This window comes from Lolium perenne, chromosome 7 (assembly GCF_019359855.2).
Source record: "Lolium perenne isolate Kyuss_39 chromosome 7, Kyuss_2.0, whole genome shotgun sequence".
NCBI classification, from domain to species: Eukaryota; Viridiplantae; Streptophyta; class Magnoliopsida; order Poales; family Poaceae; genus Lolium; species Lolium perenne.
Window position 1 is genome coordinate 259990606 of NC_067250.2, and position 13360 is coordinate 260003965.

A 13360-nucleotide genomic window follows, 5' to 3' on the forward strand; every position below is an offset into this window, starting at 1 on the left:
AAAAATGAGATGAGGTGCCGGAGCGACACTTAAGCTTTCTCCTCTTTCTTTCCTCCTCCATCAAGGTTTAAGCAACAACTTAACCCTTTCATTTGTACGGCGCTAATTTCCACTATTTATAAATATTATGATGTTTTGTAATTGTTTATTGATAAACTTAATTAATTATTTGATGTAGATGAACCGGCGGCAATGGATGTACGTTGACCGACGTCTACCCGAGTTCAGATCGGGCCTGGAAGAATTTATCCGTGTGGCTCAGGAAAACCCACAGGCGGATGGTTTTATGTGTTGTCCATGTGTTGATTGCCATAACTTGAAGCAATACCCTGAATGGCAAGTCATTCACTCACACCTGCTTTGGAAAGGTTTCATGCCCAGCTATAATTGTTGGACCAAGCATGGAGAAAGAGGGGTTATGATGGAAGACGACGAAGAAGAAGAAGAGGATGATGATATGTACCCTAACTACGGTTATACTGCAACAGGGCATGATGAAGATTAAGATGCAGGAGGAGGTGATCAAGATGAAGAGGCATCGAGATGAGCCCGTTGATGATGATCTTCGTCGGGCCATCGCCGATGCACACAGAGATGCGAAACGAGAAAACGAGAAGCGAAAGTTAAAGGGCATGTTAGATGATCACAAAAAGAAGTTATACCCAAATTGCGAAGATGGCAACACAAAGCTCGGTGCCACCCTGGAGTTGCTGCAATGGAAGGCAGAGGCTGGTATATGTGACAAGCCATTTGAGAAGTTACTGAAAATAATGAAGAGGAGGTTTCCAAAGAATAACGAATTGCACGACGATGCGTACGAAGCAAAGAAGGTTCTCTGCCCTCTAGGATTAGAGGTGCTGAAGATACATGCATGCATTAATGATCGCATCCTCTACCGCGCTGAGTATGAAAATTTGGAAAAATGTCCGGTATGCACTGCACTTCGGTATAAGATCAGGCGAGATGACCCTGGTGATGTTGAGGGCGAGCCCCCTAGGAAGAGGGTTCCTGCCAAGGTTATGTGGTATGCTCCTATAATACCACGGTTGAAACGTCTGTTCAGAAATAAAGAGCATGCCAGGTTGTTGCGATGGCACAAAGAAGACCGTAAGAAAGACAAGATGCTGAGACACCCCGCTGATGGGTCGCAATGGAGGACAATCGATAGAGAGTTCCCGGATTTTGCAGATGACGCTAGGAACTTAAGGTTTGGCCTAAGTACAGATGGAATGAATCCTTTTGGGGAGCAGAGCTGCAGTCATAGCACTTGGCCTGTAACTCTATGTATCTATAACCTTCCGCCTTGGTTGTGCATGAAGCGGAAGTTCATTATGATGCCAGTGCTCATCCAAGGCCCAAAGCAACCCGGCAACGACATTGATGTGTACCTACAGCCATTATTTGAAGAACTCTTACAGTTGTGGAGAAAACCAGGTGTACATGCATGGGATGAGTACAAACAGGAGTCATTTAACCTACGAGCGTTGCTTTTCGTGACCATCAATGATTGGCCTGCTCTTAGTAACCTTTCGGGACGTACAAACAAGGGATAAAATGAATGAACGCACTGTATAGATGAGACCGAAGGTGCCTATTTGCATAAATGTAAGAAGGTTGTGTACAGGGCATCGTCGATTTCTTCCAAAGAGGCACCCCGTCGAAAGAAAGGCAATCATTTCGGAGGTGAGGCGGATCGCCGGGTGAAGCCCGAACTCCGTGCCGGTGATGCTTTACTTGATATGGTCAAGGACCTAAAAGTAATCTTTGGAAAGGGTCCTGCGGCCAATCTGTTCCGAATGACGACGTTACCGGACACGCACCCATGTGGAAGAAAAAATCTATATTTTGGGATCTACCCTATTGGAAAGTCCTAGAGGTCCGCTCTTCAATCGACGTGATGCACGTGACGAAGAATCTTTGCGTGAACCTGCTAGGTTTCTTAGGCGTGTATGGGAAGACAAAAGATACACCAGAAGCACGGGAGGACCAGTATCGTATGAAAGTCCCAAAAGACAAGCAAGAACAAGATTACAAGGATACAGGGAGTCGCTTAAGTCCTGCCAGCTACGCTCTTACCAAAGCAGAGAAGGATATCTTTTTTGAAGTCCTTTACAGTATCAAGGTCCCGTCTGGCTTCTCCTCCAATATAAAGGGAATTATAAATATGGAGAAGAAAACATTCCAGAACCTGAAGTCGCATGACTGCCACATTATTATGACGCAGTTGCTTCCGGTTGCACTGAGGGGGCTTCTGCCGGAAAATGTTCGAATACCCATTGTGAAGCTATGTGCATTCCTTAATGCGATATCTCAGAAGGTAATCGATCCAGCTAGTCTTCCAAGGTTACAGAAGGATGTGGTGCAATGTCTTGTTAGCTTTGAGTTGGTGTTTCCACCATCTTTCTTCAATATTATGACACATCTCCTGGTTCACCTTGTCGAAGAGATTGCCATCCTCGGTCCTGTCTTTCTACACAATATGTTCCCCTTCGAGAGGTTCATGGGGGTCTTAAAGAAATATGTTCATAACCGTGCTAGGCCAGAAGGAAGCATCTCCAAGGGCTATGGAACAGAGGAGGTCATCGAGTTCTGTGTTGACTTCATTCCTGACCTTAAGTCGATTGGTGTTCCTGAATCGCGACATGAGGGGCAACTAAGTGGAAAAGGCACGCTTGGAAGGAAATCAATGATATGTAGGGACGGCATTTCTTTCACTCAAGCACACTACACAGTTCTACAAAGTTTCACCTTGGTGGCCCCGTATATCACTGATCACAAGAATATTGTGCGCTCGAACATCCTGGGCAGTCTCAAGATCGGATTACGCATAAACATATGCGGACATTCGGCGGTTGGCTCCGAGAACATCTCATTAATAACAACAGTATTGTAGATCGGTTGTACATGTTGGCTGGGTCACCATCTTCGACTATAGTGACTTTCCGAGGGTACGAGATAAATGGAAATACCTTCTACACGTTCGCCCAAGATAAAAAGAGCACCAACCAAAACAGTGGTGTCCGCATTGATGCAACAAACACTAGCAGTGGCAAAAAGGACACATATTATGGTTACATAGAGGAGATATGGGAACTTGACTATGGACCTTCTTTTAAGTTCCCTTTATTTCGGTGCAAATGGTTCAAGCTGGATGGAAAAGGGGTAAAGGTAGACCAGCTGTACGGAATGACAACAGTGGATACCAACAATCTTGGTTACAGAGACGAACCATTCGTCCTAGCCAATGATGTGGCTCAGGTTTTCTATGTGAAGGACATGTCCTCTAGACCGAATAAAAGAAAACATAAGGAAACGAGCTCATCCGATGAGCCAAAGCGTCACATAGTTCTTTCAGGGAAAAGAACCATCGTGGGAGTCGAGGACAAGACAGACATGTCAGAAGATTATAATAAGTTTGCTGAAATTCCGCCCTTCACAGTGAACATTGATCCAACCATCGCGTTAAATGCTGAAGATACTCCATGGTTACGGTCGAAGCGATCATAATGTATTAATTATTATCATGTACCTTGAGCTCATATTGTGAAGCGTTTGTTGTGATATGTATCTGTAACATTGGTCGTTTTAACTAAATGCAATTATCCAAGTTTATTATTTTTGTAGATACACATGTTTGGAAATTTATCCTCACCTACTGGTTGTTGGGTGTATAGTAGCAGCTTCCGAGCGGGACTTGCGGGAAGAGTTACTCGGGCGGAGCTTCCGAAGATGTCTAAGATGGCCGTCCATCTAAGACATCTTCGAGAAACTCCGCCGGAGAGGCTCTTTCCTTCGAGGTTGCCGTCGTCGGGTTATATACCAGCTCCCTGGAAGCTCTCTATGCTCTCCCCTCCTTACCGTGAGCTATTGTTTGTTGGGTGTATACTAGCAGCTTGTGGGAAGAGTTCTCGGGCGAAGTTTCCGAAGATGTCTAAGACGGCCAGCCATCTAAGACATCTTCGAGAAACTTCGCCGGAGAGGCTCTTTCCTTCTTGGTCGTTGCATCTTCTCTCTTTGTTCTCTCTACTCTCCCCGGAGGGGGCTATATATAGCGGTGTGTGCCTCCAGATAATCCCCTCCCCCCAGATGAAACCACCCCAGATAAGGCAAATAACAGATAAGCCTCCCCCAGATTTAGCCCCCCCATCTTTAGCACCGGTTCCAGCCAGAACCGAGATAAAAGGATATATAAACTAATCCACCATCTTTATCACCGGTTCCAGCCGATGCTTAGGGATAAAAGGGGTATATAAACTAATCAACCATCTTTAGCACCGGTTCCAGCCATTAACCGGGATAAAACGACAACGACTTTATTGAAATTTAACAAGATACGTTAACTAAACTTAAACTAAAACAACGACAACACTGCTTTATTGAAATTCAAAAATAACAACTTCTACTAGTTCTTCCGCGCATCTGCTGCTGCCCTCCTGGCTGTCGCCTCCTGCCGCAGCTCCTCCTCACGACGACGCTTATGCATCTCCTCACTATCCAGATCCGCCACACGCGGCCGCTTATGCAGCTCCCCGGAGACTACGCCTCTCAAACGCTTCTATGGTAGCCGCTAGCGCCGCCTCCTCCCACTCCTCTATCTCTCGCGAGCTGCGGGTCCACCTCATCCGCTGCTGCCCTCCTGGCTGCCGCCTCCTGCCGCAGCTGCTGCTGCAACTCCTCCCACTCCTCTATCTCCGCGAGCTGCGGGTCCACCTCCACCGGCGGTGGGTGCGGCTTTGGAGGCATTGTGCAATGGGCTAGGGTTCAGTGATGAGTGAAATGGGAGACACGGGGGAGTACTATTTATAGAGGGCGTTTAGGCGGGAAATCTCCGCGCTGGGCGTCGTGGAGGGAAAATGTCAAGTGCGGCGTCGTGGCGGGAACATATCCCGCGCAGTTGTCGTGGCGGGAAAATGTCCAGCGCGGCGTCTTGCCGGAAACCCGCGCAGCGACGGGGCGGGAAATGTCCAGCGCCGGCGTCGTGGCGGGAACATATCCCGCGCGGCGTCGTGGCGGAAACCCGCGCAGCGTCGTGGCGGGAACTCGATCCCGCGCGAAAGAGAGAAAAAAGGCGGGAAGAACGCAAAATTTTCAGCCAAAATTGGGGTCTTTTGCACCGGTTCGTGGCTGGAACCGGTGCAAAAGACTCTTTTGCACCGGTTCCAGCCACGAACCGTGCAAAAGACCCCAATTACTTAATCGCGCGCGCCCCTCCTTCTTCCCCATTCGCGCGAGGAGTTTTGGACGCCGCAGGCTGCCAAAATCGCGCGCCGCCGCTTCGCCGCCCGCCCGCCGTCATGCGCCGTCCGCGCGCCCGCGCGCCGTTGCTTCGCCGTCAGCCGCGCTTCGCCCGCCGTCGCCCGCCGTCGCCCGCCCGCTTTCCGCCGCCCGCCCGCGCCGCGCCCTGCTCCTCCTCTTCCTCCTCCACACCGCGCTTGCCGCTTGCTGCCGTCGCCCGCCGCCGCCGCCCGCCCGCCGTCGCCCGCCCGCCGCTTCGCCCGCTGCCGTCGCCCGCGCCCGCCCGCCTTGCTGCCATCGCCGTCGCCCGTCCGCCGCACGCTCGAGGTGAGCAGCGCCGCCCGCCCCTGCCCCCTCCTTTTTTTTTTAGTTAGTTTTTAGTTAGGAAAATTTAGTTAGAAATTTTAGTTAGGAAATTTTAGTTAGAAACAATTTAGTTAGGAAATTTTAGTTAGAAAATTTTAGTTAGGAAATTTTAGTTACGAAATTTTAGTTAGGAAATTTTAGTTATTTTAGTTAGGAAATTGTTAGAAAGTTTAGTTAGTATTGTTAGAAATTTTAGTTAGGAAATTGTTAGAAATTTTAGTTAGAAAAAATTTAGTGTGTTAGAAAAAGTTAGTGTGTTAGATGTGTTAGGAAATTTTAGTTAGAAAAAATTTAGTGTGTTAGATGTGTTAGGAAATTTTAGTATGTGTTAGATTTTAAATATGTGTTAGAAAAAATTAGATGAAATATGTAAGTACTTTATTTTAGATGTGTTAGAAAAAAATTAGATGGAATATGTCAGTACTATATTAGTATGTGTTAGAAAATTTTTAATTACTTTGATTCATATTCATAAGTACTTTATTCAAATTCAATATTATATTTGTTAGTTTGCATACGATGCCGCGGCCTCCGCGTCCTGGAGCTAGGACAGTTTTAGAGGAGATGCAGCGGATGGGGAAGTCCGGGACCGGGCTCCGCCGGGTGGCACCGGGAGGTGTTATCTTCGGGCGCGCACCTTGGTGCGGAATCCGGGTCCCGTCGTCGACCCGGATATTCTCTGGTGGAGGTCCTATGGGCCACGTTCGTTTCAGAGGGAGCCGGCCCCGCCGGAGGAGGTAGCTCAGCGCATTGAAGCGGAGGACCAGCACGTTCGCCGTTACATGTATGCGTTAGACAACATGTATAGGGGCGGATGGAGCGTTATGCAGGGATCTCATGTTAGCTATGCTCCCGTTGTTGTTCCGTGGCTTTGGGGGCACACCCAGCGCGGCTCAGGACCCGGTCGGCGCCCTCTAGGACCCGGTCTGCGCGGTTGAGTGTTTGTAGTAGTGATTGATGTATTATCGATCTATGTATGCATGTAACTGCACTATCTGCTTTCAGCACTATTATTGATCATGTATTGAGCATTATTCTTAATTACTTGTAAGTCTTTGCAGAAACTTGTAAGTCTTTGCAGAATCTAGCTTCGTTGTGTTTATAGCATTAGAATAACTTTTAAGTCTTTGCGAAACTATGGAAAGAGACCTAGAACAAGAATACCTCGTCGAGGAGATTATCCGTGATGATGACGATATCACCTCTCTTTACCTAAACCAATCCGGCGAGGGAGACGAGCGAACCCGAGGAGACGGCTCCGATGAGGAAGATGATCAAGACCACCGTGGAGACGGCTCCGGTGAGGGAGAAGGTGACGATCGCGAGGGAGAAGCTCACCACGTCGAGGTGTATATATATTAATTAACCAAGCCTACGAGATATGTGCATATACATATATTAACGTTGTTTCTTCTTTTAGACCTCCCAATCAACACACTCTACTGGCGAGAACTAAACGAGGCGCGGCCGAAAGATGGAAGACCATGAAAGGTGCATCATCACGGAAATCGCTATAGACGGCGAACCGATTTCTCCCAAGGATCACGCAAAAAGTTTGTAAGTCAATGCGGAGTTATTGTTAGGGACACCATCCCGATCACCACTCAAGAATGGAAGAAACCTGCAAAGGAGGACGAAGGAGTTACTTACGTCGATACGAGATCCAAAAATCTGATGTTTAGGAAACTCATGGTAAATTTCACATTTCCGGAGCCAGTGACTACGATAGTGATAATAAAAGGCCAGACACGAGGATCCCGAGCTGAATAGCATACAACGAAGAGTCAAGAAGTGGGCTCTTAAGAAGATGGCAACGCAGTTCAACGACTACAAGAAGAAATTGGACAACTCCTTTGTCAAGAAAAAGAAGACTCCAGATTTCAAGGGCCCCTATGAGAAGATAAAAGACCACTGGGAGGCATTTGTGAAGTACAAGACATCGGAGAGGGCAAAGACAAGGTCGGACACCAACAAGAAAAATGCTGCTAATAAGATGTACTTCCATACCATGGGGCGAGGAGGCTACAAGGTCAGCGGACCTAAGTGGGAGAAATGGGAGAATGACCTAATTAAGAACGGGATCCAGCCAGGAGTACGGAAATGAAACCAGCGGTCAAGGGATTGGTTTTACGCGCATGGGGGCACGTTGGACGCACAAGGGTTCTCGCATATATACACAAAGACATCGGAAAAACCCACTTCCCATCGAAGCCTTTAGAAATGCTGCAAAGGAAGTTGAAGAGGGGAAGTTCCGTCCGAAAGAGAGAAGGACCAGCTCACACGCGCCCTTGGGAATCCCGAACACCCAGGACGAACACGAACCATACCAGGTGGCAAGCCGTGGTGTATTGGGTTTCTGCGAAACGAAGAAATATCCCGATAGAAGCCGTCGAGGCAAAAGGATGTGGTTCAAGAACGCGTTGCTAAGCTAGAGGAGCAAGTGAGGATGATAATGTCGAGGCTCGGTCACGGTCACCCAACCTCAACCTAATCCGCGGATAGAAGAAGTTGCATTCGATGCTACCGGCCAGGGATCTCGGCGGAAGAGCAGCGTGGCTTCCACGGAGCTGCACTGGTGATGATGCGGATGTGGATCCGCAGATGGCTCCTCCCTCCCTGTGGATCCGCAGATGCCTTCGATCTCTACCCTGTGGACTTTATCACGAGTCGACACCTTGTGAGCTACATTTCCAAACGATGGGCTACTTAACGCTCAAGGCGGCGATCGGCTATGTCTTACCGCCGGTACACGATCAAAGATATCACTTCAAGCCGGTTCCACCTGGATACGCCGTTGCCGGGGTGGATCAAGTTATGGATGGGTATGGGCCGCCGAGGCTTGACCACCCTGCCGGTGAAGGGGATTTGCTAGAGCTGGGAGAGGCCAAGAACACTACGGTTCTATGGCGAAAGGAATTCATTGTGATTCCGGGTTGGAAGGCGCCAACAAGGTCTCCACCGAGCCGGCATTCTCCACCGATGCAGCCGTCTCCGGTCGTGAGCCTTCCCCGCCGGCGCGTGAGCCTTCCCCGCCGGCGCGTGAGCCATCTCCGCCGCCGCGTGAGCCTTCCCCGCCGGCGCGTGAGCCATCTCCTCCGCCGCGTGAGCCTTCTCCGCCGCCCTAGTATAAGAGGAAAATTAGGCGGGCCGCTACGACACCTGGTGAGTCGTAACAAATCACCGAGACGCAAACAAGAGCCCCTCCCAAGAGTGCCTAAGGTTCCTCCCAAGAGACCTTATGACTATACGATTGAGGAAAATGCCAAGATCGTAGCTGAACAAAGACAAGCAACAAATGTTGAAACTTAAAAAGCCCCAGCTTGAGCCGGAGCCAGCTATATCTCTGGAAAAGAAGTTGAAACTGCTGAAGAACCTTCATCAACCTAAGCCAAGTCTTTCATCGAACTATGACCGGTCTATTCGCAAGTCAAATGTGTTAGCAAAAGAGCGGTGGGAAAAAGTAAGGTAGATGGGAAACCAGTTCCCCAGCTTGGAGCCCCGGAAAAACTCGTGCCCCCGCTCCAAGTGTATCCCGATGTCCTAGCGTGCCTTGATCCAACGATGGTAAAACTATACAAAGATGAGGCAGATGCGGCCGGTATGAGTATTCCTGAGTACTTAAGCCGCATCGAATTCATGGCCACGGACGATGTCCAATTAGCATACCATTACACATACGGGGAACCTCTTGTCAGAGCTGCGGAGTTGCCTAATCTATCAACACAGCTGCGAAGACTACATAATTGGTACTTGGATGCATGTAAGGACGGCGAATCGGATCATGGTGGCAATAAGAGATGAGCACTACGGGCGAACTGACGTGATGAACATCGAATTTTGCGAATTATTTCAGTTATTCAACCAAGACGCCCTCGACAAATCTCTGCTCAGTGCATACTGTCTGTAAGTATTATTTATGTAATTAAGTCTCTACCGCGACTCGTCCATTATTGCTAGCATATAACCATACTCTCACCGTATTATGCGAGAATGAAGATTCGCGAATGCCGCAAGGGGCAAATCTATGATCTTGGGTTCGTTGACCCATATACCGTGAATGGGTATACTGTCGACAACTCTCCCAAGGACACGGAGAATAACTTGGTATATGTCTTAAGGAAAACTCATACAAAAGGGCAATACTATTTCCTTACAACTTCGCGTGAGTGTTCTTGTCTTCACACATTAAATCTTTTTCGCTTACTCCATGTGTTAAGTGTAATTGATGAGTTATGCATATATATGTGTGTCCGCAGGTTTCACTATATCCTGCTAGTCATTGAACCCGACACCGGGATAGTAGAAGTCATGGACTCGAAGAGTAAACCCCTTGAGGCGTGGGGGGACATGGCTGATATCCTCCTCAAGGCTTGGAAACGGTTCACCAACAAGTCTCCGGGTTTAAAGAATAAAGAACTTCGAATAAAACATGTACCGGTAAGTACTATCAAGCTAGGCCGCGCATCTCTTTGATTGTAGTTTCAATACCATTATTATCATCCTTGATTATATATATATTATTTTGATTGAACTTTGTTCTCGTAAAGTGCTTGAGGCAGGAGGACGGGAATAATTTATGCGGGTTCTACGTTTGCGAGTTCATCCGAGAATACCCACCATAAGAGGGACATTTTGGAACAACTTGATGTAAGTAATTAAACAACATTCATGGCTTTATTTTATCGATCACCTTGTGTTTCATTCACATACACACATATATATATGCGACCATCGTACCTTCTTCAAATTATTAGATCGAACGGTTGCGGGACGGTCTTCTAGCAACGAGCGTGTACGAGCAATTCAAGAAGAACTGGCGGGGTTCTTACTTGAGCAAGTCATAGCTCCAGATGGAGAACACTATGTGGACAACCGCCAATATCAATGTTGATGTAGACATATATATATATGCATGAACGTGTGTCACTTTGATCGATATATGTAATACAATGGTTTCCTATATATATATATGTGAATTATCTGCATTAATATTATACCGTATTTCGAATGGGGCGAGTCTCTGCGCGACGTTTTAGTGCAATTCCCCGCGGCGAGTGCCGCAGCAGGAAGGGCACTAAAATGCCCTGCGACTAACCCTTTTGCACCGGTTCGTATTACGAACCGCAAAGCTCCCCCGCCGAGCGCCCCCACAAGCCACGTGGAGACCCCTTTAGCACCGGTTCGTAAGAGAACCTGCGCACTATGCCGGATGGTTTGCACCGGTTGGCCATCCGGTGCATATGGCCTTTAAAAACCGGTGCAAAAGGCCATATTTCCACTAGTGAGAGGAGAACGTGGAGATGTATATTTCCAAATGCACGTAATTCTCCTCTAACACAACCACAACTTCACGCTGGCTCAACCTCAACCCCGTCCATCTTCAATTCGCATTGAACACGCGCCGACGCCCTCGGGACCTCCGCCCCCGCGCCGCAGCCTCCGGAGAAAACGCTACTCCTACAAAAAGCAAACGCGAAAGCACAAAACAAATCACCCTAGATTTTCCCACCGCCACCGCCCACGCCCACCCACCAAGCGCGCCACGCGCGCGCACGCACGGACCAAAACCGCCAAACCGTCCGACCCACGCGCCCCGCTCCCGTGCGCGCATGCCGCCGCCCAGCCTCCCCGCCGCGCAGGACCAGGCCGCCTCCGCCGTCCGCCGCGCTGGCAAGGGCAAGAAGGTCCACCCGCTGCCCGACGGCGCCGCGATGGGGGACGAGAAGCCGAAGCCGGCGCCGGCGGCGAGGAGGCCCGCGGCGGACTGGCTGACGCCCGCGGGGGTGGCCGGCATCCTGGCGCGGCACCCGCTGCCCGCGCTCTTCGCGTGCGGGCTGCTCCTCTTCATGGGCGTCGAGTACACCATCCCCATGGTCCCCGCCGCCGCGCCGCCGCTCGACCTCGGCTTCGTCGCCACCGCCGCCATGCACGCGGCGATCGAAGCCAGGCCGTGGCTCAACTCGCTCCTCGCCGCGCTCAACACGGTCAGTATGCTTGGCTAACCGCCTTCCTAGCTAGATCCGTTGGACCTGCTCTACCTGCTGTCGATCTACCCGTCTGATATGCTCTAGTAATTCACAGCTTTTTCCCCCATCGCTTTCTGACCTCCCCAATGTGACTCTCATTCGACCAATCCTGAAGCAACCCGCGCTTCCATTGTAGCCACGCGCTCCACATAGTGGAAATTAACACCGACACCACTCACAGATTTCACATACTCCTAGTGATTTTGTCTTTTCCTACACACTTTGTGTCCAATTTGTTTGACACTAGTTTATAAAATTGCCACTTCTTTGTATCTACATTGTTCTTCCGCGCACGCGCGCTGTCCACCGAGTAAGTAGTTGTTTAATCCCAATTTATGTTTCTAGGTGGAGTACTTAGAATTAATTAAGATGCACCGTTGGCAGTTCCACATCAACATCTCCCGCTTTAATTATAAGAACGATTATGTCTAGGCTATGTTCTTGTGACAACGAGTGAACCTTCTCTGAGAATTGTCGCCTCTGCTGTGGCAAGCAAAACCAGCTGGTACCCAAAACGCAAAGTAGCAAGAAACTGATGGACGGTGCTGGGTGACTGACTTGGCTCACCTAGAACCACAATCCTATCTCTCCCGATAAGATCAAGAATCTCATATCCATGCATCCTTCACATGTCCATGCATTTCCTGATAAGATTCTGAATCTGGCTAGATAGCTACCTGGCCCCCACTGTAATTTGCTAGTTTTCCCCAACTTGCCTTGGCAGAATCCATGCTGAATGGGACGTCTGTGTGACCTTGTCATGTGCAGGTGTTCGTCGCGATGCAGGCCGCCTACATCCTGTGGGCCATCCTCGTCGAGCAGCGCCCGCGCGCCGCCATCGCCACGCTCATGATGTTCACCTGCCGCGGCCTGCTCGGCTGCTCCACGCAGCTGCCCCTGCCGGCGGAGTTCCTGGGATCCCCAATGGACTTCCCCGTGGGAAACGTCTCCTTCTTCCTCTTCTACTCCGGGCACGTTGCTGGTGCGGTGATCGCGTCCCTCGACATGCGCCGCGTGGGGCGGTACAGGCTGGCGGCCCTCTACGACGCGCTCAACCTGGCTCAGGTGGTCAGGCTGCTCGCGTGCAGAGGGCACTACACCATCGACCTGGCTGTCGGTGTCGGCGCGGGTCTCCTCTTTGACATGCTCGCTGCCAGGTACCTGGAGAGCAAGAACGTCAACGCTGGCGTGACCCGTTGCTGCAGCAACTGCCAAAAGGTCTCACAGAAGCTTACATCATAGGTCCATCGATGGCCATGGATTGGACATTTATCCATGTCAATTTTTATGTAAGAGGCTTCAGATACTACTTGCTGATACGTGATTGTTGTAACCTGTGTTTGCCCTATGTGAGCTGTAACATCTTCTGAAATGCAAGTATCAGAAGTTTCAAGTAGATAACAAGATGCGCCATTTATTTCTGACTGAAGAGTGGTACTTCTCTGAAGATTGGTGTTGCATCCATTTAGTACGATGATTTTTGGAGGACAATACATTTCAAAAGTTTACAACATGTGAATAGATGGCCATGTCTATCAGTCTATCTAGTATACAGTGGTTGCTGCTTTTACGTCGACGGCCTTGCGCCATGGAACTGAAGTATCTAAGACAATAAACTTGTCACTTTGTCAGCAGGGTGATCAAGCAGGCACCAGAAATAATCAACAGTTGCATCACAGCAACACACATTTGCTATGATACGAAGCTGTGCATCTTACATGGATACTGATCCA

General features: G+C 49.3%; 1 protein-coding gene across 1 annotated transcript; it reads left to right on the forward strand.

Annotated features, from left to right (window-relative positions):
- Positions 1 to 11069: 11069 nt before the first annotated feature.
- On the forward strand, positions 11070 to 13140 carry LOC127313080 (phosphatidylcholine:diacylglycerol cholinephosphotransferase 1). The gene is made up of 2 exons (XM_051343618.2): positions 11070 to 11585; positions 12396 to 13140. Exons 1-2 carry the CDS (start codon positions 11211 to 11213, stop codon positions 12867 to 12869), a joined length of 849 nt encoding a protein of 282 aa, XP_051199578.1. The 5' UTR covers positions 11070 to 11210; the 3' UTR covers positions 12870 to 13140.
- The last annotated feature ends 220 nt before the right edge of the window (positions 13141 to 13360 follow it).